The sequence below is a fragment of the Molothrus ater genome, unplaced genomic scaffold (assembly GCF_012460135.2).
Source record: "Molothrus ater isolate BHLD 08-10-18 breed brown headed cowbird unplaced genomic scaffold, BPBGC_Mater_1.1 matUn_MA207, whole genome shotgun sequence".
Taxonomy (NCBI): Eukaryota; Metazoa; Chordata; class Aves; order Passeriformes; family Icteridae; genus Molothrus; species Molothrus ater.
This window is the reverse complement of record NW_023416732.1, coordinates 1-27,301: the sequence shown is the minus strand read 5'-3', so window position 1 is coordinate 27,301 and position 27,301 is coordinate 1. Positions and strand designations below refer to the sequence as shown.

Sequence of the window (27,301 nt, the reverse complement as noted above, 5' to 3'; positions counted from 1 at the left end):
GCTCGGCCGCCCCCGCTCGGCCGCTCCCAGTCCCTCCCAGTTCATTCCCAGTTCATTCCCAGTTCATTCCCAGTTTATCCCAGTCCCTCCCAGTTCATTCCAGCTCATTCCCAGTTTATCCCAGTCCCTCCCAGTTCATTCCCAGTCCCTCCCAGTCCATCCCAGTTCATTCCCAGTCCCTCCCAGTTCATTCCCAGTTCCCTCCCAGTTCATTCCCAGTTCCCTCCCAGTCCATCCCAGTTCGTTCCCAGTCGCTCCCAGTGGGTGCCGCAGTTCCGGCCGCAGGAATTCGAGCGGGAACCGCGGCCAAAAATCACCCGGGAGGGGCAAAAAGAAACCCGGGGAAAATAAAATGGGGAAAAAAAATAAAATAATCCCGGAATGGGTAAAATAATCCAAAAATGGGGGAAATAACCCGGGAAAAATAACCTGGGAATGGAGGAAATGTCCTGGGAAGGGGGGAAAAATAAAATTTGGGGTGATCATCCTGAAATAAACCCCAAAAATAAATAAATCCAGAAATAAACCCCAAAATAAATCCTGAAAACAAACCCCAAAAATAAATCCTGACAATAAGTCCCGAAAATAAATCTCTGAAATAAACCCCCGAAATAAAACTCTAAAAATAAAAATTAAAATTAAATACATAAAAATAAAACTCCCCCCCTAACAAACCCCAGAAATAAAAAGCAAAATTAAAAAATTAAAATTAATAAAATTAAATGCCCCCAAAATAAACCCCTGAAATAAACCCCCGAAATAAAACTCTAAAAATAAAAATGAAAATAAAATAAATAAAAATAAAACTCCCCCCAAACAAACCCCAGAAACAAAACACAACATTAAAATTAAAATTAAAATGAATTAAATTAAAACCCCCCAAAATAAACCCCAGAAACAAAACACAACATTAAAATTAAAATTAAAATGAATTAAATTAAAACCCCCCAAAATAAACCCCTGAAATAAACCCCCCCAAAAAATAAAATTTGAAATAAATAAAAATAAAAACCCAAAAGAAACCCCTGAAATAAACCCCCCAAAATAAAAATAAAATTAAAAAGAAATTAAAATAAAGCCCCAAAAGAAACCCCTGAAATAAAACTCTAAAAATTAAAATTAAATACATAAAAATAAAACTCCCCCCAAACGAACCCCAGAAATAAAACCCAACATTAAAATTAAAATAAATAAAATTAAAATCCCCCAAAAGAAACCCCTGAAATAAACCCCCAAAAATAAAAATAAAATTAAAAAGAAATTAAAATAAAACCCCATAAGAAACCCCAAAAATAAAAATGGGAAGAATTGGGATGGGGAGGCCCAAGGGGGGGTTTGGACCCCCCCCGATCCCACTCGGAACCCCCCCAAAATCCCCCCAAAATCCCGGGGGGGAGGGGCCGGGCAGGTTCACACGGCCCCGGGCGCTCCCAAAAAATCCCAAAAATCCCCCAAATCCCCGGGGGGGCTTTGAGAGGGGCTAAAAATAACCCGGGAGCTGGAAAATGGCCCAAAATCCCATTTCCACCCCAAAAATAACCCGGGAGCTGGAAAATGGCCCAAAATCCCATTTCCACCCCAAAAATAACCCGGGAGCTGGAAAATGGCCCAAAATCCCATTTCCACCCCAAAAATACTCCCTGTGCTATGGGGTCGGTGCCGGAGCCTGGGTTTGGGGTCAGTCCCAGGGTTTGGGGTCACTCCCTGGATTTGGGGTCACCCCCTGGATTTGGGGTCAGTGCCTGGATTTGGGGTCACTCCCTGGGTTTGGGGTCAGCCCCTGGATTTGGGGTCACTCCAGGAATTTGGGGTCACTCCCCAGTTCCTGGGGCTGGGGTCAGTCCCGGGATTTGGGGTCACTCTGGGGACTTGGGGTCACTCTCTGGATTCGGGGTCACTCCTGGTATTTGGGGTCCGCTCCTGGATTTGGATTCATTCCCGGGATTTGGGGTCACTCCTCATGTTTGGGGCCACTCCCTGCCCTCTGGGGTCCCTCCCTGGATTTGGGGTCACTCCTCGGGATTTGGGCTCAGTCCCTGGGTTTGGGGTCAGTCCCGGGATTTGGGGTCACTCTGTGGGTTCGGGGTCACTCCGGGGATTTGGGGTCACTCTGTGGGTTTGGGCTCAGTCCCTGGGTTTGGGGTCACTCTGTGGGTTCGCGGTCCCTCCCGGTATTTGGGGTCACTCTGTGGGTTCGGGGTCCCCTCCCCGCTATTTGGGGTCACTCTGTGGGTTCGCGGTCCCTCCCGGTATTTGGGGTCAGTCCCGGTATTTGGGGTCACTCTGTGGGTTTGGGGTCACTCTGTGGGTTTGGGGTCAGTCTCGGGATTTGGGGTCCCTCCCGGGATTTGGGGTCACTCTGTGGGTTCGGGGTCCCCTCCCCGCTATTTGGGGTCACTCTGTGGGTTCGCGGTCCCTCCCGGTATTTGGGGTCAGTCCCGGTATTTGGGGTCACTCTGTGGGTTTGGGGTCACTCTGTGGGTTTGGGGTCAGTCTCGGGATTTGGGGTCCCTCCCGGGATTTGGGGTCACTCTGTGGATTTGGGGTCACTCTGTGGGTTTGGGGTCACTCTGTGGGTTCGCGGTCCCTCCCGGGATTTGGGGTCAGTCCCGGTATTTGGGGTCACTCTGTGGGTTTGGGGTCCCTCCCGGGATTTGGGGTCCCTCCCGGGATTTGGGGTCACTCTGTGGGTTCGCGCTCCCTCCCGGTATTTGGGGTCCCTCCCGGTATTCGGGGTCACTCTGTGGGTTTGGGGTCCCTCCCAGTATTTGGGGTCACTCTGTGGGTTCGCGGTCCCTCCCGCTATTTGGGGTCCCCTCCCCGCTCTTTGGGGTCCGGCCCCGCCCCCTCCCCGCCCCTCCCGGGCTCTCCGGGGCTTCCCCGGTTCCGCGGGGGCGGGGGCGGGGCCGGGGCGGAGCCGCCCCCCGGGAGCTGCGGGGGCTCCGGGCGCTCCGGGCGCTCCTCCCGCGGGCGGCGGCACCGGCAGCGCGGGGATGGCGAGCGGGGGCCGCCGGGGCCTCCCGGGGCCGCTACCGGGGCCGTTCCTGGGGCTACCGGGGCTACCGGGGCCGTTCCTGGGGCTACCGGGACTCTACCGGTGCCTCCCGGGGCTGCTCCCGGGGCTACCGGGGCCGTTCCTGGGGCTACCGGAGCTCTGCCGGTGGCTGCTGTCGGTGTCCCTGTGGCTACCGGGGCTGTCCCTGCAGCCACCGGGGCTCTGCCGGTGGTTACCGGCGATGTTCCTGTGGTTACCGGCGCTGTCCCTGTGGTTACCGGCGGCCGCCGCGTTCAACCTGGACGGGGCCAGCCCGGTGCTGAAGGACGGGGACCGGGGCAGCCTCTTCGGAGCGGCCGTGGCGCTGCACCGGCAGCTGAGCCCCGAGCCCCGGGCGTGGTGAGCGGGGGAACCGGGGGGGACCGGGGGGGACCGGGGGGAACCGGGGGGAACCGAGGGGATCGGGGGGATCGGGGGGAACCGGGGGGACCGGGAGGATCGGGGGGATCGGGGGGAACCGGGAGGGATCGGGGGGAACCGGGGGAACCGGGAGGGACCGGGAGGGATCGGGGGGAACCGGGGAGACCGGGAGGGATCGGGGGGAACCGGGGGGATCGGGGGGAACCGGGAGGATCGGGGGGGACGCGACCCCCGGGATGAGCTGGGAGGGACCCCCGGGAATGGGGGAGAGCCTGGGTGGGGGGGGCGGGTTCGGTTGAGGGGATTTGGGGGGGATTTGGGGAGTTTTAGGGCCGGGGGGTTCCCATGGCCGGGATTTGGGGGATTTTGGGCAGTTCCAGGCTTGGGGGGGATCCTGTTGAGGGGATTTGGGGGGTTCCGGGATGGGGGGGGGATCCTATTGCCGGGATTTAGGGGGGAATTTTGGGGATTCGGGGGATCCTGTTGCCGGGATTTGGGGGGGATTTGGGGGATTTTGGGGTAGGGGGAGTTCCTATTGCCGGGATTTGGGGGTTCGGGAGCGCCGGGAGCCGCGGGGCTGAGGGGGGACCGGGACCCCCGGAGCGACCCCAGCGCGAGGGGGCGGTGCCAAAGGGACAGGGACAGGGACGGGGACAGACACAGGGACAGAAGGGACAGACACAGGGACAGAAGGGACAGTGTCGCTGCCAGGCCGCCTGCGCGGCCCGGGGTTATTCAGCATTCGCGGGTGATGGGGACTCTGCTCTGGGGGGCTCGGGGGGGCTCTGGGGGGCGAGCGCTGCCCCGGAGCTCTCGGCTGCAGGGACCCCCCCGGCCGGGCCCCCCCGGGCCGTGCGGCGAACGCCCACCCGCGACTGCCGTGTCCCCGTGTCCGTCTGTCCCTCTGTCCCTCTGTCCACCTGTCCCCATGTCCTCCGTGTCCCCAAGTCCCACTACCCCAGTGTCCCCAATGTCCCCGTGTCCCACTACCCCAGTGTCCCCATGTCCCCCTGTCCCCCTGTCCTCCGTGTCCCCCTGTCCCCGTGTCCCCCTGTCCTACTACCCCACTACCCCAATGTCCCCCTGTCCCCGTGTCCCCGTGTCCCCCTGTCCTACTACCCCAGTGTCCCCAATGTCCCCATATCCCCCTGTCCCCCTGTCCCTCTGTCCCCATGTCCCACTACCCCAATGTCCCCCTGTCCTCCCCGTGTCCCCCTGTCCCCGTGTCCCCCTGTCCCCATGTCCCATTACCCCAATGTCCCCCTGTCCCCGTGTCCCCCTGTCCCCGTGTCCCCCTGTCCATTCCCCTGTCCCCCCGGTTCTCCCGGGCCGTTACCGGGGGCGTCTCACCCACGGGGACCCCCGGAGCGGGCGGCTCCCATTGCGCTGTCACCCGTCCACCCCCCCTGTCCCCGCCGTGCCCCGCCCGCCCGGTGTCGCCGCGGTGTCGCCGCTGTCGCCGCGGTGTCGCAGCGCTGCCGCCCGCGCCGCGTTCCTGGCACCGAGGGCGGCTTTGGCCGCCGGTGCCCGGTGCAGGTGGTGACGGAACCGGGCTGGGCTCGGTTCCTGTGCTTTTCCCTCTGTCCCCGGTGTCCCCCCGTGTCCCCGCTGTCCCCGGGCCGCCCTTGTCGCGCTGTCCCGGCCCCGTGGGGCGCCGGTGTCTCGGTGTGCCCGGTCCTTTTTTGGCCATGTTGCTCCGCGGTTATTTTGAGGGAATTCCGGGTTATTTTTACCGCCGCTCCCTCCCCGCCACCCCCGTGGGCTCCGCCGCGTCCCCCCCCGCGCCACCGCCGCCCCCGGGCTCCCCCCAGGCCCCGCGGCCACCGGGGACGCGCCGGGGACACTGGCGGGGGTCCCGGGGGTGTCCCCCCTCCTGTCACCTCCTGTCCCCTCCGTGTCCCCTCAGTGTCCCCACAGCAGCTGCTCGGCCGGGCTGGCACCGCGCCGGGCACGGGGGTGGCACAGCTGCTCCCGGGGGGGGCACGGTGACCCTCGGGGACCCCTCCCCAAACCCTGACGGGGGTCCCTGGGGTGTCTGGGGGGTGTCCCGGGGTGTCCCCTCCTGTCCCCTCCATGTCCCCACAGCAGCTGCCGGGCACGGGGGTGGCACAGCCGCACCCGGGGTGGGCTTGGGGACCCTCGGGGACCCCCCCCCAAATCCTGACGGGGGTCCCGGGGGTGTCCCGGGGGTGTCCCGGGCTGTCCCCTCCTGTCCCCTCCATGTCCCCACAGCAGGGCACGGGATGTGCCGGGCACGGGGGTGGCACAGCCGCACCCGGGGGATACCGGGGGAGTCTCGGTGACCCTCGGGGACCCCTCCCCAAATCCTGACGGGGGTCCCGGGGGTGTCTGGGGGGTGTCTGGGCTGTCCCCTCCTGTCCCCTCCATGTCCCCACAGCAGCTGCTGGGCACGGGGGTGGCACAGCCGCACCCGGGGTGGGCTTGGGGACCCTCGGGGACCCCTCCCCAAACCCTGACGGGGGTCGCTGCCCTGCCAGGCTGCTCGTGGGAGCCCCCCAGGCCCGGGCACTGCCCGGCCAGGCCGCCAACATCAGCGGGGCTCTGTTCGCCTGCCCGCTGAGCGCCGAGCCCGCGGACTGCTGGAGGGTCCCCATCGATGAGGGAGGTGAGCGGGGGTCCCGGGGGTCCCCGAGGGGGGGGGCCGGGCCGGGCTGACCCTCACGGTGCCCGCAGAGGATCCCATGAGAGAGAGCAAAGAGAACCAATGGCTGGGGGTCAGCGTCGAGAGCCAAGGGCCCGGCGGCAAAGTCGTGGTGAGCACCGGGGTGGGGATGCTGGGGTGGGGACACCGGGGTGGGGACACTGGGATAGGGACACTGGGATAGGGACACTGGAGTGGGGACACCGGGATGGGGACACGGGTGGGGACACCGGGATGGGGACACCTGGGACATAACTGAACCCATAACTGGGATAGGGACACTGGAGTGGGGACACCAGGATGGGGACACCGGGGTGGGGACGCCGGGATGGGGACACCGGGATGGGGACACTGGGATGGGGACACTGGGATGGGGACACCGGGATGGGGACACCGGGGTGGGGACACCGGGATGGGGACACCAGGGTGGGGACACCGGGATGGGGACACCGGGATGGGGACAGTTCTATTTGCCCTCTCTACAATTTAAACACTTTTTCTGCTGACCCACCTCATGCCTGCTGCTTGGCTCTAATCACACTTCGGGCCCGCCTTTTGCGGCTTTTCCCCCAAAACTCTCCAAATTTCTGTGAATTCCCACAACCGCGGGCGCCTCCGGGAGGGGCTCCCGGCTCTCGGTGACCGCCAGGTGTCCCCGCAGACCTGCGCGCACCGCTACGAGCTGCGGCACCGCGTGCGGCAGCCGCTGGAGACGCGGGACGTGATCGGGCGCTGCTTCGTGCTGAGCCAGGACCTGCGGGAGCGGGACGAGCTGGACGGCGGCGAGTGGAAATTCTGCGAGGGGAGAGCGCCGGGACACGAACGGTTCGGGTTCTGCCAGCAGGGCCTGGCGGCCGCCTTCAGCCCCGACCGGCGCTTCGTGCTGCTGGGGGCACCGGGGACCTACAACTGGAAGGGTGAGGGGCGCTGGGACCCCCGCCCTGGGGAGTTTGGGGGGTCTGGGACCCATAACTGGGAGGGTGAGGGGCGCTGGGACCCCCGCCCTGGGGAGTTTGGGGGGTCTGGGACCCATAACTGGGAGGGTGAGGGGCGCTGGGACCCCCGCCATGGGGAGTTTGGGGGGTCTGGGGGCTGTTCCTGCTGGGGGCACCGGAGACCCATAACTGGGAGGGTGAGGGGCACTGGGACCACTCCAGAGGTGTTTGGAACCCATAACTGGGAGGGTGAGGGGCGCTGGGACCCCCGCCCAGGGAGGGTTTGGGGGGTCTGGGGGCTGTTCCTGCTTGGGGCACCCGGGACCCATAACTGGGGGAATGAGGGGCCATGGGACCCCCGCCATGGGGGCGTTTGGGGGTCTGGGGGGTGTGGGACCCATAACTGGGAGGGTGTGGGGGCTGTGGGTGCTCAGGCCGAGCATGAGGGTCCCTCGGTGTCCCCATTGTCCCCTGGGGAGGGGTCCCAACTCATCCAGATGCCCTTGGAACCCTCAGGTTCCACCCTGGTGTCCCCATTGTCCCATCGCCCCCATCGCCCCCATTGTCCCATCGTCCCCATTGTCCCCCCTGTCCCTGGGTCCCCATTGTCCCCCCTGTCCCCATGTCCCCATTGTCCCCCTGTGTCCCCGATGTCCCCACTGTCCCCATTGTCCCCGCGGGTCTCCCAGGCACCGTTCGCCTGGAGCAGCTCCAGCAGAGCTCCCTGGACCCCTCGGTGTCCCCATTGTCCCCATTGTGCCCCTGTGTCCCGGGTCCCCACTGTCCCCATTGTCCCCATTGTCCCCACTGTCCCCATTGTCCCCACTGTCCCCATTGTCCCCCAATGTCCCCATTATCCCCATTGCTCCCATTGTCCCCATGTCCCCATTGTCCCCCCATGTCCCTCCTGTCCCCACTGTCCCCACTGTCCCCATTGTCCCCCAATGTCCCCGGGTCCCCGGGTCCCCACTGTCCCCATTGTCCCCGCGGGTCCCCCAGGCACCGTTCGCCTGGAGCAGCTCCAGCAGAGCTCCCTGGACCCCTCGGTGTCCCCATTATCCCCATTGTCCCCATGTCCCCATTGTCCCCCCGTGTCCCTCCTGTCCCCAATGTCCCCACTGTCTCCATTGTCCCCCAATGTCCCCGGGTCCCCGGGTCCCCATTGTCCCCAATGTCCCCGCGGGTCCCCCAGGCACCGTTCGCCTGGAGCAGCTCCAGCAGAGCTCCCTGGACCCCTTGGTGTCCCCATTGTCCCCACTGTCCCCATTGTCCCCATTGTCCCCAATGTCCCCGCGGGTCCCCCAGGCACGGTTCGCCTGGAGCAGCTCCAGCAGAGCTCCCTGGACCCCTCGGTGTCCCCACTGTCCCCATTGTCCCCGCGGGTCCCCCAGGCACGGTTCGCCTGGAGCAGCTCCAGCAGAGCTCCCTGGACCCCTCGGTGTCCCCATTGTCCCCAATGTCCCCGCGGGTCCCCCAGGCACCGTTCGCCTGGAGCAGCTCCAGCAGAGCTCCCTGGACCTGCTGCGCCCGGACGCCGGCCCCTTCGAAGCGGGGGGGGAGAAGGAGCAGGACCCGGCCCTGATCCCCGTGCCCGCCCACAGCTACCTCGGTACGGGGGGTGGGGTCCCCCTGACGCCCCCGGCCGTGCCCCCTCCCCAGGGCTGCTCTTTGTGACAAACATTGAGAGCGCCGCCCCCGACCTGAGGGTGTTCCGGACCCCCGAGCCCGGAGAGAGGGTGCCCGGCGCGGCCGCGGACGTGGGGCACAATTCCTACCTGGGTTCGTGCGTGCCACGCGTGTGCCAGGCGTGTGCCAGGCGTGTGTCGCCCGTGTGCCACCCGTGTGTGACCCCCCGTGCCGTGTGTGACACTCCCGTCCTGCTCCTGAAAGGGTCCTGTGGGCACACGCGTGTGCCAGGCGTGTGCCAGGCATGTCCCATGTGTGACACTCCTGTCCCCGCTCCCAAAGGGTCCTGTGGGCACACGTGTGTGCCAGGCGTGTGTCACCCGTGTGTGACCCCCCCGTGCCATGTGTGACACTCCCGTCCTGCTCCTGAAAGGGTCCTGCAGGCACACGCGTGTGCCAGGCGTGTGCCAGGCGTGTCCCATGTGTGACACTCCTGTCCCCGCTCCCGAAGGGTCCTGTGGGCACACGCGTGTGCCAGGCGTGTGCCAGGCGTGTGCCAGGCGTGTGTCACCCGTGTCCCGTGTGGGACACTCCTGCCCCCCTCCCGAAGGCTCCTGCGGGCACACGCGTGTGGCGCTGTCCCCACGGCGCTCCTGTCACGCGTGTCCCCGCTCGGGGGGTGGCACCCTGGGCACGCCGAGCGTCGCCTCTGTCCGGTGGCACCGCGGACGCGGGTGGCACCTGCAGGGATGTGGCAGTGACACGCTCAGGTGCCACCTGTGCAGATGTGACACACCCAGGTGCCACCTGTGCACCCCTGACACACCCAGGTGTCACCTGCATACCCCTGACACACCCAGGTGTCACCTGTGCACGCTCGTGTCCCCATGGGGACACAGCTCCTGTCCCCTCCCGTGTCCCCCCCCCTGCACACGCACGCGTGTGGCCGCATCACCCCCGCCCGCCCCGCATGGCCCCACCTCTCTCGTGTCACCACCCCCGTGTCACCACCCCCGTGTCACCGGCCCTGTCACCAAGCCCTCTCCCCATCGCTGTGTCCTCCCCATCGCTGTCCCCGCGTTTCTGTCCCCACAATTCCTGACCCTTCAAATCGTCCCCGTGTCCCCAAACCCCCCCCCCATGTCCCTGCCTGTCCCCCCCCCGTGTCCCCCCCCAGTGTCCCCCCCATGTCCCCCCCATGTCCCCCCCGTGTCCCCCCGTGTCCCCGCCTGTCCCCGCCTGTCCCCGTTGCTGTTTTTGCATGGGGGGGGTGCATGGATTGTGGGGGAGGGGCTGGAGCCTGGCTGGGGGCTGGGGGGGCTCAGGGGGGGCTTTGGGGGCGCTCGGGGGGGGCTCACGGCCACCCCTGCACGTGCGGGGAGGGGGGGGGGGCTCTGCTCGGCATTGGCTGCTCTGGCCCCCAAAATCTGCCCTTCCCCCCAAAATCTGCCATTTCCACCCCAAAATCTGCCATTTCCACCCCAAAATCTGCCATTTCCACCCAAAATCTGCCATTTCCACCCAAAATCTGCCATTTCCACCCAAATTCTGCCATTTCCACCCAAATTCTGCCCTTCACCCCAAAATCTGCCCTTCCCCCCAAAATCTGCCATTTCCACCCAAAATCTGCCATTTCCACCCAAAATCTGCCATTTCCACCCAAAATCTGCCATTTCCACCCAAATTCTGCCATTTCCACCCAAATTCTGCCCTTCACCCCAAAATCTGCCCTTCCCCCCAAAATCTGCCCTTCCCCCCAAAATCTGCCATTTCCACCCAAAATCTGCCATTTCCACCCAAAATCTGCCATTTCCACCCAAAATCTGCCATTTCCACCCAAAATCTGCCCTTTTCCCCTAAAATCTGCCCCTTTTCTCCAAACAATCTGCCCTTCTGGCAATCCACGGGCTGTCCCCGTGTCCCCTGGGCTGTCCCCGTGTCCCCTGGGTGGTCTTGGTGGTGACAGGGCTGTCCCGGTGTCCCCTGGGTGTCCCCTGGGTGTCCCCTGACTGTCCCCGTGTCCCCTGGCTGTCCCCTGGGTGTCCCCTGGGTGTCCCCTGGGTGTCCCCTGACTGTCCCCGTGTCCCACAGGTTTCTCGGTGGTCCCAGGGCTGGGGTGACCGAGCTGTCCCCGTGTTCCCTGACTGTCCCCTGGGTGTCCCCTGACTGTCCCCGTGTCCCCTGACTGTCCCCTGACTGTCCCCGTGTCCCGCAGGTTTCTCTTCTCAGTGGTCCCAGGGCCGGGGTGACCGAGTTGTCCCGGTGTCCCCTGGCTGTCCCCGTGTCCCCTGACTGTCCCCTGACTGTCCCCGTGTCCCGCAGGTTTCTCGGTGGTCCCAGGGTCAGGGTGACCGAGCTGTCCCCGTGTCCCCTGGGTGTCCCCTGACTGTCCCCTGGCTGTCCCCGTGTCCCCTGGCTGTCCCCTGACTGTCCCCGTGCCCCGCAGGTTTCTCGGTGGCCGCGGGCCCGGGGCTGACACGGCCGCACGAGCTGAGCTTTGTGTCGGGCGCGCCCCGGGCCAACCACAGCGGGGCCGTTGTGATCCTGCGCACGGACAGCGCCAACCGCCTGGTGCCCGAGGCCGTGCTGGGCGGGCACCAACTCAGCTCCGCCTTCGGCCACGCCCTGGCCCTGCTGGACCTCAACAGCGACGGGTGCGGGGACACCGGGGACACCTGGGGACACCTGGGGCACCTGGGGCACCTGGGGACACCTGGGGCATTTGGGGACACCGGGGACACCTGGGGACACCTGGGGACACCGGGGGCACCTGGGGACACCTGGGGACACCTGGGGACACCTGGGGGACCTGGGGCATTTGGGGCATCTGGGGACACCTGGGGCATCTGGGGACACCTGGGGACACCGGGGGCACCTGGGGCATCTGGAACACCAGGGGCACCTGGGGCATTTGGGGCATCTGGGGACACCTGGAACACCTGGGGACACCGGGGGCACCTGAGGACATCTGGGGCTTCAGGGACACCTGGGACACCTGGGGCGTCTGGGGCATTTGGGGCATCTGGGACATCTGGGGACACCTGGGGCATCTGGGACACCTGTCACCTTTGTCACCGTGTCACCTGTGTTACCTGTGTCACCTATGTCACCTGTGTGTGTCAGCCCTGGCATCGGAACATGGCCACGTCACCCATGTCACCCGTGTGTCACCCGTGTCACCCGTGTCACCCGTGTCACCTGTGTTACCTGTGTCACCCATGTCACCTGTGTCACCCGGGTCACCTGTGTGTCACCCCTGTGTCACAGGTCGCACCCATGTCACCTGTGTGTGTGTGCCAGCCCTGTCACTTGATGTCACCCGTGTCACCTGTGTGTGTGTGCCAGCCCTGTCACTTGATGTCACCCGTGTCACCTGTGTCCCTGTGGCTGTGGCCCCAAAAATCCCCTTCCCCACCCCCTGAACGCCCCAAATCCCATTCCCCACCCCCTAAACCCCCCCAAATCCCATTCCCACCCCCTGAACCCCTTCCCCACCCCCTGAACCCCCCAAATCCCATTCCCCACCCCCTGAACCCCTTCCCCACCCCAGAACCCCCCAAATCCCCTCCCCACCCCAGGACCCCCTCCCCAACCCCTGAACCCCCCAAATCCCCTTCCCCACCCCTTGAATCTCCCCAAATCCCCTTCCCCACCCCCTAATCCCCTTCCCCACCCCCTTAAACCCCCCCAAATCCCATTCCCCACCCCCTTAAACCCCCCAAATCCCATTCCCCACCCCCTAAACCCCCCCAAATCCCCTTCCCCACCCCCTGAACCCCTTCCCCACCCCAGGACCCCCCGAACCCCCTCCCCACCCGTGTCCGGGCCGATCCATTCCCTTTCCGCGGGGGGGGGGGGGGTGTGGCGGTGACATCTCCGCGTCCCCCCCGCTGTCCCCAGCTGGACGGACCTGGCCGTGGGCGCCCCCCACTTTTTCGAGCGGCAGGAGGAGCTGGGGGGGGCCGTGTACGTTTACATCAACCCGGGGGGGCTCTGGGCCGGCGCCACCCCCGAGCGCCTGAGCGGCCCCCGCGGCTCCGCCTTCGGCACCGCGCTCTGCTCGGCCGGGGACCTGGACCGGGACGGCTTCGAGGGTGAGGGATCGGGGGGGATTCGGGGCTTTTGGGGGGAATTCGGGGGATTTGGGGAGGTTTGAGGGGATTTAGGGGGGTTTGGGGGCTCTGGGGAGGGACCTGGACCGGGACGGCTTCGAGGGTGCGGGATCGGGGGGGATTCAGGGGTTTTGGGGGGAATTCGGGGAATTTGGGGAGGTTTTGGGGGGGTTTGGGGGAGGTTTGGGGGTCTGGGGAGGGACCTGGACCGGGACGGCTTCGAGGGTGAGGGATCGGGGGGGGGGGCTGGGGAGGGGGTTTTGGGGGGCTTTTGGGGGGAATTCGGGGGATTTTGGGGGATTTCAGAGAGGTTTGAGGGGATGAGGGGGCGTCTGGGGAGAATTCTTGGGGTTTCGGGGAGGTTTGAGGGCATTTAGGGGGGTTTTGGGGAAATTCAGGGGCTGGAGAGGGGATTTGGGGGGTTTTGGGGGGGGTTTGGGGGGGATTTCAGGGGGTTTTGGGGGTCCAGGGCCAAACCAAAACCACGTCGGGTTCAAGGGGGCTGCAGGGGGGTTCGGGGGGGATTTGGGGCAGTTTGAGAGGATTTTGGGGGGGGTTTGGGGTCTGGGGATGGACCAAACCCAGAATGGCTTTGAGGGTGAGGGGTTTCGGGGCTATTTGGGGGTTTCTGGGGGGATTTCAGGGCCTTTGGGGTCTCCAAGGGCAGGGCCTGGCAGAACCGCAGCCCTCGGCCACAGCAGAATTTGTGGTGCGGGGCTTTTTTTGGGGGAGGAAATTCGGGGTTTTGTTGGGGTTTTTTTTGGGGATCCCCAAAACTTTGCCGCATGAACGCCCCCAAGGGCTTCCCTGGGGAGGGATCTGAGCCCCAAAAACCCCCAAATTTGCCCAAATTTCCCTCTGCAGACCTGGCCGTGGGGGCTCCTTTTGACGGCGCGGGCAAAGTCTTCATTTACCACGGCAGCGCCCTGGGCATCGTCACCCGCCCGGCGCAGGTGAGGGGGGCCCGGGGGTCCTCAGGGGGGTCCCGGGGGGTTTGGGGAGGGGTCTGGGCTCAGCCAGAGCCGCCCCCACCCCCAGGTGCTGGATGGGGAGGCCGTGGGGGTCTCGGCCTTTGGGTACTCGCTCTCGGGGGGAATGGACGTGGATGGGAACCTGTACCCCGACCTGCTGGTGGGGTCCCTGTCGGACACCGTGGTGCTCTACAGGTGAGACCCCCGCCCCGTGACCCCCTCCCCACAATTCCTGAGGATCCCCCGCCCCAGAATCCCCCGATTCCTGAGGATCCCAAAGCCTTGGAGCAGCCCCCAGTTCCTGGGATACCCCCCTGGAATCCCCCAAAATCCCCCAATTCCTGAGGATCCCCGGAATCCCCCAATTCCTGGGGATCCCAAATTCCTGGAGCAGCCCCCAATTCCTGGGACCTCCAAAATCCCCCAATTCCCGACAATCCCAAACCCCCAGAGAGGCCCCCCCCCCCCCCATTCCTGGACATCCCCGAAATCCCTGAGCCCCCTCCCGAAATCCCTGAGCCCCCCCGAAATCCCTGAGCCCCACAAATCCCTGAGCCCCCCAAATCCCTCAGACCCCCCCAAATCCCTGAACCCCCCCAAATCCCTGAGCCCCCCCAAATCCCTGAGCCCCCTCCCCAAATCCCTGAACCCCCCCAAATCCCTGAGCCCCCCAAATCCCTGAGCCCCCTCCCCAAATCCCTGAGTCCCACAAAACCCTGAGCCCCCCAAATCCCTGAACCCCTCCCCAAATCCCTGAGCCCCCCAAATCCCTGAACCCCCCCCAAATCCCTGAGCCCCCCAAATCCCTGAACCCCCCCCAAATCCCTGAGCCCCCCCCAAATCCCTGAACCGCCCCCAAATCCCTGAGCCCCCCAAATCCCTGAGCCCCCCACCCATCAATTCCCCCTCCCAGGGACCCCCAAATCCCCCAGGAGCCCCTCCCCGAATCCCCCCGCCCCTGGGGGGTCCCGGGGGTGCGCTCAGGGTTTGGGGGGGCTCCCCCCGGGACCCCCCCTTTCCCCGTCCCCCGTCAGGGCGCGGCCGGTGGTTCACGTGTCCCGGGACGTGGCGGTGCTGCCGCCGCTCATCGACCTGGAGCGGAGCAACTGCCGCGACGGGCCCGGCGTCTGGTGCGTGACAGCGGCACCCCCGTGTCACCCGTGTCCCCCCGTGTCACCCGGATCACCCCCGTGTCCCCCCCGTGTCCCCCGTGTCCCCCGGGTCACCCCCGTGTCCACCCCGGGTCACCCCCGTGTCCCCCCCGGGTCCCCCTCCATGTCCCCCGGCACCCCCGTGTCACCCGGGTCACCCCCGTGTCACCCGGGTCACCCCCGGGTCACCCCCGGGTCACCCCCGTGTCCCCCCCGGGTCACCCCCGTGTCACCCCCGGGTCACCCCCGTGTCCACCCCGGGTCACCCCCGTGTCCCCCGGGTCACCCCCGTGTCCCCCGTGTCACCCGTGTCCCCCCTGGGTCCCCCTCCGTGTGCCCCGGGTCCCCATCGTGTCCCCCTTTGTCCCCTCCATGTCCCCCGTGTCCCCCGTGTCCCAAGTCTCCTCTCGTATCGCCCCCGGATCCTCCCCGTGTCCCTCTCCGTGTCCCCCCCATTGTCCCCCTCTTCCCTCCCCGTGTCCCCCCGTGTCCCCCTTTGTCCCTCCCGGGTCCCCCCATGTCCCCCCCCGCCAACCCGTGTCCTCTCCACGTGTCCCCACCCCCGTGTGTGCCCCCCCTGTGTCCCCTCCATGTCCCTCCATGTCCCCCCCATGTCCCCCTCCATGTCCCTCCATGTCCCCTCTGTGTCCCCCCTCTCCATGTCCCCTCCATGTCCCCTCCATGTCCCCCCCATGTCCCCCTCCATGTCCCCTCTGTGTCCCCTCCATGTCCCTCCATGTCCCCTCTGTGTCCCCTCCATGTCCCCCCCATGTCCCCCCCATGTCCCCCCATGTCCCCTGTCCCTGTCCCGTTTTGGGGGTGTCGGGACCCCCCCGGTGACCCTGTCCCCCCCCCAGCCTGGAGGTCCGGGCGTGTTTCAGCTTCAGCGAGAGCCCGGGCAGGGACAGCGCCCCCCCCCCCGCTGGGTGAGCGACCCCCGGGACCCCCAAACCTGGGGGACCCCCCTGTTCCAGGGACCCCCAAACCTGGGGGACCCCCCCGTTCCAGGGACCCCCAAACCTGGGGGACCCCCCAGTCCTGTGGATCCCCCCCAATTCCTGGGGACCCCCCCATTCCAGGGACCCCCCAAACCCTGGGGGACCCCCCAGTCATGGGTCCCCCATCCCTGGGGTCCCCCCTGTTCCTGGGACACCCCCCCCCCATCCTTTGGGACCCCTCCTCATCTTTGGGCTCCCAAATCCTTTGAGCCCCCCATCCTTGGGACCCCTCCCCATCCTTGGGACCCTCCCCATCTTTGGGCCCCCAAATCCTTTGAGCCCCTCATCCTTGGGCCCCTCCTCATCCTTTGGTACCCTCCCCATCCTTGGGCCCCTCCTCATCCTTTGGTACCCTCCCCATCCTTGGGACCCTCCCCATCTTTGGGCCCCCAAATCCTTTGAGCCCCTCATCCTTGGGCCCCTCCTCATCCTTTGGGACCCTCCCCATCCTTGGGACCCCTCCCCATCTTTGGGCCCCCAAATCCTTTGGACCCCCCCATCCTTGGGACCCTCCTCATCCCTTGGGCCCCTCCCCATCCTTTGGGACCCCTCATCTTTTGGGACCCCCCCAAATCTCCGGGCCCCCAAATCCTTTGAGCCCCTCATCCTTGGGACCCTCCTCATCCTTTGGGACCCTCCCCATCCTTGGGACCCTCCCCATCTTTGGGACCTTCCCCATCCTTTGGGCCCCCAAATCCTTTGAGCCCCCCATCCTTTGGACCCCCCCCATCCTTGGGACCCCTCCCCATCCTTTGGACCCCCCCATCCTTGGGACCCCTCCCCATCCTTGGGACCCCTCCCCATCTTTGGGACCCTCCCCATCTTTGGGACCCCAAATCCTTTGAGCCCCCCCATCCTTTGGATCCCCCCATCCTTGGGACCCCTCCCCATCCTTGGGACCCTCCTCATCCTTTGGGACCCTCCCCATCTTTGGGACCCTCCCCATCCTTTGGGACCCCAAATCCTTTGAGCCCCCCATCCTTGGGACCCCTCCCCATCCTTTGGGACCCCTCCCCATCATTTGGGGCCCCCCACCTCTGCCCCCCAGAGCTGCAGCTGGCGCTGGAGGCGGACTCGGAGCGGCGCCTTCGGGGGCAGCAGCCCCGGGGCTCCTTCCTGGAGCGGGGCCCGGCCGAGCCCGAGCACCGGATCCGGGCCCGCCTGGAGCTGCCGCGGCCGCGGGAGCGGCGCTGCGTGCCCGCCACCTTCCGGCTGCACGTGCGTGCTTCGGCCTCGGCCTCCTCTTCCTCCTCCTCCTCATTCTCATCCTCCTCCTCAGCCTCCTCCTCCACCACCTTCCGGCTGCATGTGCGTGCTTCGGCCTCCTCCTCATCCCTCATCCTTGTCCTCAGCCTCAGCCTCCTCCTCCTCATCCCTCATCCTCGTCCTTGTCCTCTGCTGCATCCTCATCCTCATCCTCAGCCTCCTCCTCCGCCACCTTCCGGCTGCACGTGCGTGCTTCGGCCTCGGCCTCCTCCTCCTCCTCCTCCTCCTCATCCTTGTCCTCATCCTCATCCTCAGCCTCCTCCTCCTCCTCATCCCTCATCCTCGTCCTTGTCCTCTGCTGCATCCTCATCCTCATCCTCATCCTCCTCCTCCACCACCTTCCGGCTGCACATGCGTGCTTCGGCCTCGGCCTCCTCCTCATCCTCATCCTTGTCCTCAGCCTCAGCCTCCTCCTCAGCCTCTGCCACATCCTCAGCCTCATCCTCCTCCTCATCCTCATCCTCGTCCTCATCCTCATCCTTATCTTCATCCTCATCCTCAGCCTCATCCTCCTCTTCCTCCACCTTCCGGCTGCACGTGCGTGCTTCGGCCTCAGCCTCAGCCTCATTCTCATCTTCCTCATCCTCAGCCTCCTCCTCATCCTCATCCTCATCCTCCTCATCTCAGCCTCAGCCTCCTCCTCCTCCACCTTCCACCTGCACGTGCGTGCTTCGGCCTCAGCCTCCTCCTCATCCTCGTCCTCATCCTCTGCATCCTCCTCCTCCTCCTCCTCCTCATCATCATCCTCATCCTCATCCTCAGCCTCTTCTTCCTCCACCTTCCGCCTGCACGTGTGTGCTTCGGCCTCAGCCTCCTCATCCTCCCCATCCTCTGCTGCATCCTCATCCTCATCCTCCTCCTCATCCTCATCCTCCTCCTCAGCCTCATCCTCAGCCTCCTCCTCCTCTTCCTCCACCTTCCGCCTGCACCTGCGTGCTTCGGCCTCGGCCCCTCTGCCTCTTCCTCATCCTCAGCCTCAGCCTCATCTTCCTCTTTCTCCTCTTCCTCAGCCTCCTCCTCCTCATCCTCACCTTCCTCAGCCTCGCCCTCCTCATCCTCCTCTTCCTCACCATCAGCCCTGTCCCCCATCCCCATCTCCTCCTCCTCCTCCTCCTCTTCATCCCCGTTCCCCCAGGTGTCCCCAGCGCCCCCCTGACCTTCCTCACCTCCTCCTCCTCCTCCTCAGGACGACATCCGGGACAAGCTCCGCCCCATCGCTGTCACCTTGTCCTTCGCCATCGCGGGGACACCGCGGGGGTGGCGCCGGGGGGCCCGGGGGACAGCGCTGCCCCCGCTGAGCCCCGCGCTGAGCCCGCGCCAGCCCAGCACGCTGCGCACCGAGGTGACACTGCCACCCCTGGGTCACACCTGTGTCACCCTGGTCACTGTGTCACCCCCTGGGTCACTGTGTCACCCTGGGTCACCCCCTGGGTCACCCTGGGTCACCCCCTGTGTCACCCTGGGTCACTGTGTCACCCTGGGTCACCCCCTGTGTCACTGTGTCACCCTGGGTCACTGTGTCACCCCCTGTGTCACTGTGTCACCCTGGGTCACTGTGTCACCCCCTGGGTCACCCCCTGTGTCACCCCCTGTGTCACCCTGGGTCACCTCCCGCCCCCGCGCCAGCCCAGCACGCTGCGCACCGAGGTGACACTGCCACCCCTGGGTCACACCTGTGTCACCCTGTGTCACTGTGTCACCCTGGGTCACTGTGTCACCCCCTGGGTCACCCCCTGGGTCACTGTGTCACCCCCTGTGTCACCCCCTGGGTCACCCTGGGTCACCCCCTGTCCCCTGTGCCAGCCCAGCACGCTGCGCACCGAGGTGGGGACACGGTGACACTGCCACCCCCAGGTCACCCTGTGTCACCCTGTGTCACACCTGTGTCACCCTGTGTCACTGTGTCACCCTGGGTCACTGTGTCACCCCCTGGGTCACTGTGTCACCCCCTGTGTCACCCCCTGTGTCACCCCCTGTGTCACCCCCTGTGTCACCCTGCGTCACCCTGGGTCACCCCCTGTCCCCCACGCCAGCCCAGCACGCTGCGCACCAAGGTGGGGACACGGTGACACTGCCACCCCCGGGTCACCCTGTGTCACCCTGTGTCACTATGTCCCTCTGTGTCACCCACCTGTGTCCCCCTGTGTCCCCTCAGTGTCCCCGCAGTGTCCCCGCAGTGTCCCCTCAGTGTCCCCCCCGTGTCCCCGCAGTGTCCCCGCAGTGTCCCCCCCGTGTCCCCGCAGTGTCCCCGCAGTGTCCCCATGTCCCCATGTCCCCCCAGGTGCATTTCCTGCGCCAGGGCTGCGGCGATGACCGAATCTGCCAGAGCCACCTGGAGCTGCGCCCGCGATTCTGCGCCCGCCTCGGGGACAGCGACTTCCTGGCCCTGCCCAGGTGAGGGGACAGCACCACCGGGGGGGGGGGGGGGTGGCACTGCCACCCTGGGGTCACTGCCCTGGGGAGCCCTGAGAGCCCTGGGGTGTCCCCAAGGGAGTGACAGGGACGAGGGTGGCACTGCCACCTTCACCCTGAGCGCCCGGGGATGTCCCCAGGGGTCACAGGTGGCACTGTCACCTCTGTGTGAGGGCCCAGGGATGTCCCCAGGGGTCACAGGTGGCACTGCCACCTCACTGTGAGTGCCCGGGGATGTCCCCAGGGGTCACAGGTGGCACTGCCACCTTCACCCTGAGCGCCCGGGGATGTCCCCAGGGGTCACAGGTGGCTGTGCCCGCAGGGACGAGGATGGCGCTGCCATCTTGGCCATCAGTGACCAGAAGGACGTGGCCCTGGAGCTGCAGGTGACCAACGAGCCCTCGGACCCCGCGCAGCCGCACAGGGACGGGGACGACGCCCACCAGGCCCTGCTGGTGGCATCGCTGCCCCCCAGAGCTGCCCTACGCCGCCATGCGGGCCGAGGAGAGCGCGGTGAGACGGGGACACGGGGACACTGGGGACAGGGGGGACACTGGGGACACGGGGGACACAGGGGACACTGGGGACACTGGGGACAGGGGGGACAGGGGGGACAGGGGGGACAGGGAGGACACTGGGGACAGGGGGGACACTGGGGACACTGGGGACAGGGGGGACACTGGGGATACAGGGGACAGGGGGAACACTGGGGACATGGGGGACACTGGGGACAGGGGGGACACTGGGGACACAGGGGACACTGGGGACAGGGGGGACAGGGGGGACACGGGGGACACTGGGGACACTGGGGACAGGGGGGACACTGGGGACACTGGGGACACTGGGGACAGGGGGGACAGGGGGAACACTGGGGACATGGGGGACACTGGGGACAGGGGGGACACTGGGGACACAGGGGACACTGGGGACACGGGGGACAGGGGGGACACTGGGGGGACACTGGGGACAGGGGGGACACTGGGGACATGGGGGACACGGGGGACAGGGGGGACACGGGGGACACAGGGGACACTGGGAACAGGGACAGGGATGGGGATGGGGACAGGGATGGGGACAGGGACAGGGAGGGACAGCAGGGGACAGCTGGGGACAGGGGACGGGGCAGGAGGGGCGGGGGGGACGGTTCTGGGGCTGACCCTGGGGGGCCTTCAGGGACAATGGGGTCACTGTGGGGGTGCCCTCAGAGTTGGGGTCACTCTGGGGTCACTGGGGTCACTCTGGGGTCTCTGGGGTCACTCTGGGTCACTCTGGGTCACTCTGGGGTCACTCCGGGGTCACTCTGGGGTCTCTGTGGTCACTCCAGGGTCACTCCGGGGTCACTCTGGGGTCACTCTGGGTCACTCTGGGGTCACTGGGGTCACTCCGGGGTCACTCTGGGGTCACCCCAGGTGCCCCAGGGGGGCTCAGCCCTGTCCTCCCCTCCCCAGGACAAGGTTTTGTGCTTGGCCAACGCGAACGGCTCCAGGGTGGAGTGCGAGCTGGGGAACCCCCTCAAACGCGGGGCCCAGGTGGGCGCAGCCCCCTCCCCACCCCCCCCCCGACCCTCCCCGACCCCCGCCCAGCCCCCAGCGCTCACCTGCCCCTCCCCAGGTGCGCTTCTTCCTCATCCTCAGCACCTCGGGCGTCTCCATCCACACCACGGAGCTGCAGGTGCTGCTGGAGCTGTCCACGTGAGCCGGGACTGGGGGCACCGAGACCCCCGGGACTGGGGGATGGAGACACCCAAAGTGGGGATGGAGACCCCCAAAGTGGGGCTGGGAACCCTCAAAGTGGGGCTGGGGACCCCCGGGATTGAGGATGGAGACCCCTGGGATCGGGGGGGATGGGACCCCCAGGATTGGGGCATGGAGACCCCCAGGGTTTGGGGATCCCAGGATTGGGGGGATGGAGACCCCCGGGATTTGGGATGGAGACCCCCGGGATTTGGGATGGAGACCCCCAGGATTTGGGAGGCAGAACCCGGAGATGTTGAGGGTGAGAGCTTGGAGGAATTTTGGGTTTGGAGCCCCCAGGATTTGGGGTTGGAGCCCTGGGGGTTTTGGGATGGAGACGCCCGGGTTTGGGGGCTGGAATCCCAGGGGATTTGGGGTCAGACCCCCAGGATCTGGGGTTCAGAGCCCCCAGGATTTGGGGGCTGGAATCCCAGGGGATTTGGGATCAAACCCCAGGATTTGGGTACCAGATCCCCGCAGGATTCGGGGACAAGACCCCGGCAGTTTCACCCCCCGGCCCCCCAACATTCAGGGTCGGGGGGCTGCGATTTGGGGTCCAACCCCCCCCGCACGGCCTTTGGGGTTTTTCCTTTTGGGGTTTCACCCTCCCGACCCCAAATGCCCCCCAGGACCAGCGAGCAGCCGGGGCTGGAGCCGGTGGTCGCCCGCGCCCGCGTGGTCATCGAGCTGCCCCTGGCCGTGACCGGGTCAGTGGGGTCGGGGTTTTGGGGTGCCCGGGGGCGGTTTTGGGGTCGGGACCGCCCCCCCCTCACAGCAGGGATGTCCCCACAGCGTGGCCGTGCCCCCCAGGCTGTTTTTTGGGGGGCAGGTGCTGGGGGAGAGCGCGGTGAAGAGGGAGAGCCAGGTGGGCAGCGCCGTCCGCTTCGAGGTCACGGTGAGAGACCCCAAAATTGGAGACCCCAAAACGGACCCTAAAACAGAGACCCCAAAATGGAGACCCCAAAACGGACCCTAAAACAGAGACCCCCAAAATTACAGACCCCAAAATTACAGACCCCAAAACGGACCCTAAAACAGAGACCCCAAAATTGGAGACCCCAAAACGGACCCTAAAACAGAGACCCCCAAAATGGTGACCCCAAAGTTACAGACCCCAAAACGGACCCTAAAACAGAGACCCCAAAATTGGAGATCCCAAAACGGACCCTAAAACAGAGACCCCCAAAATTACAGACCCCAAAACGGACCCTAAAACAGAGACCCCAAAATTACAGACCCCAAAATTGGAGATCCCAAAACGGACCCTAAAACAGAGACCCCAAAATGGAGACCCCAAAACGGACCCTAAAACAGAGACCCCAAAATTAAAGACCCCAAAACGGACCCTAAAACAGAGACCCCAAAACAGAGACCCCAAAACGGACCCTAAAACAGAGACCCCAAAATTAAAGACCCCCCAAAATGGGTCCCAAAACGGAGACCACCCCACTGCCCCAGGATCCCAAAACCAAAATGGGGTTGGGGTTCCATAAAGGGTTGGTTTTGGGGTCGGGGCTGTTTTTGGGGTCGGGGTTGGTTTTGGGGTCGGGGTTGATTTTGGGGTCGGAGTTGATTTTGGAGTCATGGCTCCATACAGGGCTGGTTTTGGGCTCAGGGTTGATTTTGGTGCTTGGGGCTGTTTTTGGGGTTGGGGGCTGTTTTTGGGGTTGGGGGCTGTTTTTGGGCTCGGGGCTGTTTTTGGGCTCGGGGCTGTTTTTGGGGTCCTGGCTGTTTTTGGGGTTGGGTGCTGTTTTTGGGGTCATGGCTCCATGCAGGGGCTGGTTTTGGGCTCGGGGCTGGTTTTGGGGTCCTGGCTGGTTTTGGCTATTTTTGGGGTTGGGTGCTGTTTTTGGGGTCATGGCTCCATGCAGGGGCTGTTTTTGGGCTTGAGGGCTGTTTTTGGGGTCCTGGCTGGTTTTGGCTATTTTTGGGGTTGGGGATTATTTTTGGGCTCAGGGCTGTTTTTGGGCTCGGGGCTGTTTTTGGGCTCGGGGCTGGTTTTGGGGTCCTGGCTGTTTTTGGGGTCCTGGCTGTTTTTGGGGTTGGGTGCTGTTTTTGGGGTCATGGCTCCATGCAGGGGCTGGTTTTGGGCTCGGGGCTGGTTTTGGGGTCCTGGCTGGTTTTGGCTATTTTTGGGGTTGGGTGCTGTTTTTGGGGTCATGGCTCCATGCAGGGGCTGTTTTTGGGCTTGAGGGCTGTTTTTGGGGTCCTGGCTGGTTTTGGCTATTTTTGGGGTTGGGGATTATTTTTGGGCTCAGGGCTGTTTTTGGGCTCGGGGCTGTTTTTGGGCTCGGGGCTGGTTTTGGGGTCCTGGCTGTTTTTGGGGTCCTGGCTGTTTTTGGGTTGGGTGCTGTTTTCGGGGTCATGGCTCCATGCAGGGGCCGTTTTTGGGCTCGGGGCTGGTTTTGGGCTCGGGGCTGGTTTTGGGGTCATGGCTCCAAGCAGGGGCCGTTTTTGGGCTCGGGGCTGGTTTTGGGGTCCTGGCTGTTTTTGGGGTCCTGGCTGTTTTTGGGGTCATGGCTCCATGCAGGGGCCGTTTTTGGGCTCGGGGCTGTTTTTGGGGTCCTGGCTGTTTCTGGGGTTGGGTGCTGGTTTTGGGGTCATGGCTCCATGCAGGGGCTGTTTTTGGGGTTGGGTGCTGTTTTTGGGGCCATGGCTCCATGCAGGGGCCGTTTTTGGGCTTGGGGCTGGTTTTGGGGTCCTGGCTGTTTCTGGGGTCACTCCTGGGGTCCCGCCCGTGCCCCGCAGGTGTCGCAGCGGGGGCCGGTGCTGAGGAGCCCCGGCTCGGCCGCCCTGACCGTGCAGTGGCCGCTGGAGCTGCCCAACGGGAAGTGGCTCCTGTACCCCCTGAGCCTGGAGCTGGGCACCCCCCCCGTGCCCTGCAGCCCCCCGGGCAACCCCCTGCGCCTCGCCCTGGTGAGCCCGGGGGACAGCGGGGACAGGGGGGACAGCGGGGACAGGGGGGACAGGGGGGACAGGGGTGGCCAAAGGTGGCCAGGGGTGTCCAGGGGTGGCCAAAGTGTCCAGGGGTGTCCAAGGGATGTCCAGAGGTGTCCAGAGGTGTCCAAGGGGATGTCCAGGGGTGGCCAGGGGTGTCCAGAGATGTCCTGGGGGTGTCCTGGGGTGTCCAAAGGTGGCCAGGGGTGGCCAGGGGGTGCCCAGGCAGTGTCCAGGGGTGTCCAAAGGTGGCCAAAGGTGTCCAAGGGATGTCCAGGCATGGCCAAAGGTGTCCAGGGATGGCCAGAGGTGTCCTGGGGGTGTCCTGGGGTGTCCAAGGGTGTCCTGGGGGTGTCCTGGGGGTGTTCGGGGGTGTCCAGGGGTGTCCAGGGGTGTCCAGGGGTAGCCAGGGGTGTCCTGGGGTTGCCAAAGGTGGCCAGAGGTGTCCAAGGGATGTCCAGGGATGTCCAAGGGATGTCCAGGGGTGTCCAAAGGTGTCCTGGGGGTGGCCAGGGGGTGTCCTGGGGGTGTCCTGGGGTGTCCAGAGGTGCCCGGGGGTGCCCGGGGGTGCCTGGGGGTCCCTGTCCCACCCCCCCCACGCCCATCTTTGCCCCCCCAGGAGTCACCAGGCCGGGAGGGCCCCCCTGAGGAGCCCCCGGCCCGCTCGTGGTGGGTGCCCGCGGGGAGGAAGAGGAGGAACGTGACCCTGGTGAGGGCGGGGGGTTTTGGGGTTGGGGGGCCCTGCCTATGGGGTTTGGGGTCCTCCTGCTTTGGGGGGCCTCTGCTCCCAGGATCCCCCTGTGGTCCCAGTGCCCCATTTTGGGCTGTCCCCATTCCCTGGGTGTCCCCATTCCCGGGGTGTCCCCATTCCCGGGGTCACTCCATTCCTGGTGTCCCCCTGCTCTGTCCTGCCCTGTTCTGGTGTCCCCCCACTCCCAGTGCCCCCATTCCCTGGGGTGTCCCCTCCATCCCTCAAAAAGAGAAACCCCCACTCCTGGGGTGTCCCCCCCGCCATCCCTGGGATGTCCCCACACTGTCCCCCTACCCCCAAGGTGTCCCCTCACTGTCCCCTCACTGTCCCCTCACTGTCCCAGGACTGTGCTGCCGCCCGTTCCGGTGTCCCCCAATCCCCGGGATGTCCCCACACCCCCGGGATGTCCCCACACCCCCGCGGTGTCCCCACGTTGTCCCCTCGCTGTCCCCTCACTGTCCCCTGGCTGTCCCAGGACTGTGCCCGGGGCACGGCGCGCTGCCGCCCGTTCCGGTGCCCGCTGCCGTCGCTGGAGCGCTCGGAGCTGCGGGCGCGGGGCCGCCTCTGGAACGGGACCTTCCTGGAGGTCAGCGAGAGACCCCCGGGGTGGGTGGGGAGGGGGCTCAGCCCGGCCTGGACCCCTCCCCAAATTCCCCAAATCCCCAATTCCCAAATCCCAAATTCCCCAAATCCCCAATCCCCAAATCCCCAGTCCCCAAATCCCCAATTCCCAATTCCCCAATTCCCAAATCCCAAATTCCCCAAATCCACAATTCCCCAATCCCCAAATCCCCAATCCCCAATTCCCAAATCCCCAATCCCCAAATCCCCAATCCCCAAATCCCCAATTTCCCAATCCTCAAATCCACAAATCTCCAATTTCCCAATCCCCAATTCCCCAATTCCCCAAATCCCCAGTTTCCCAATCCCCAAATCCCAAATTCCCCAAATCCCCATCCCAGGAGTTCCTGGACGTGGAGAACCTGGAGCTGATCGTGCGCGCCGGGGTCTCGGTCTCCTCCCCCCGCGGCAACGTCGTCATCAGGGACGCGGTGGCACAGGTGGGGACACACCTGGGGACACCTGGGGACACCTGGGGACACACCTGTACCCTCGGACACCCCTGGGGACACCCCTGGGGACACCCCTAGGACATCCCTGAGGACACCTGGGAACACCCCTGGGGACACCCTCATGGACACCCCTGGGACCCCCTGGACACCCCCAGGATCTCCCCAGCGCCCCCCCCCCGATGTCCCCAAGCCCCTCCAGTCCCCCTCGATATCCCCATGGCCCCATTGATCCCCCGTGACCCCAGTGTCCCCTGGGTGACCCCTGTGACCCCAATGACCCCTGGGTGACCCCTGTGACCCCGCAGATGTCGGTGTCCCTGCACCTGGACCCGGGCGTGGCCGTCACCGCTGTCCCCTGGTGGGTGCTGCCCCTGGCGGTGCTGCTGGGGCTGCTGCTGCTGGCGCTGCTCGTGCTGGGGCTCTGGAAGGTGAGGGACCCCCCTGCTATCGCGATATGGCACGATACGGCACGGCACATCGCGATACGGCACGATACGGCACGGCATATCGCGATATGGCACGATACGGCACGGCACATCGCGATACGGCACGATACGGCACGGCATATCGCGATATGGCATGATACGGCACAGCATATTGTGATATGGCACCATAGAGTGCGTCATATCGCGATATGGCGCCACAGAGCACAGCACGTCATGATAGGGCACGACACAGTGCGGCATATCACGATATACCCCTTGCTGTCCAGCGCCATATCGTGATATCTCATACTTTCTGGTGCCATATCACAATATATCCTCCACTCTCTGGTGCCATGTCACGATATATCCCATGCCCTCTGGTGCCATATTGCGATGTCCTGTGCTCTCCAGTGCCGTATCGCGATATCTCCCTTGCTGTCCAGTGCCATGTCACGATATCTCATGCTCTCTGGTGCCATGTCATGATATACCCCACACTGCCTGGTGCCGTATTGCGATATCTCACTGTGTCCAGTGTCATATCGTGATATCTCACTGTGTCCGGTGCCATATTGCGATATATCACTCTGTCCAGTGTCATGTTGCAATATATCACTCTGTCCAGTGCCATATTGTGATATCTCACTCTGTCCAGTGCCATATCGCGATATATCTCAGTCTGTCCGGTGCCATATCGTGATATATCTCACTCTGTCCGGCGCCATATCGCGATATAGCCCGCGGTCTGATGCCATATCGCGATATATCCCGCTGTCGGGTGCCATGTCGCGATATACCCCGCGCTGGCCGCTGCCATGTCGCGATATCTGCGTG

General features: G+C 64.8%; 1 protein-coding gene across 1 annotated transcript; it reads left to right on the top strand.

Annotated features, from left to right (window-relative positions):
- Positions 1 to 3,151: 3,151 nt before the first annotated feature.
- ITGA7 (integrin subunit alpha 7) lies at positions 3,152 to 26,539 on the top strand (the record flags this gene model as incomplete). The annotated part of the gene is given in 26 exon segments (XM_036405898.2): positions 3,152 to 3,394; positions 5,914 to 6,041; positions 6,110 to 6,189; positions 6,739 to 6,994; positions 8,490 to 8,621; positions 8,672 to 8,791; positions 11,085 to 11,292; positions 12,539 to 12,732; positions 13,615 to 13,703; positions 13,789 to 13,916; positions 14,756 to 14,851; positions 15,730 to 15,798; positions 16,575 to 17,088; positions 18,323 to 18,478; positions 19,418 to 19,530; positions 19,871 to 20,015; positions 20,017 to 20,061; positions 20,997 to 21,077; positions 21,160 to 21,239; positions 21,911 to 21,988; positions 22,074 to 22,176; positions 24,030 to 24,197; positions 24,838 to 24,927; positions 25,445 to 25,555; positions 25,932 to 26,030; positions 26,348 to 26,539. Coding segments are annotated over 26 exon segments (3,633 nt in total), but the record flags the coding sequence as incomplete, so codon positions are not given.
- Positions 26,540 to 27,301: the final 762 nt, after the last annotated feature.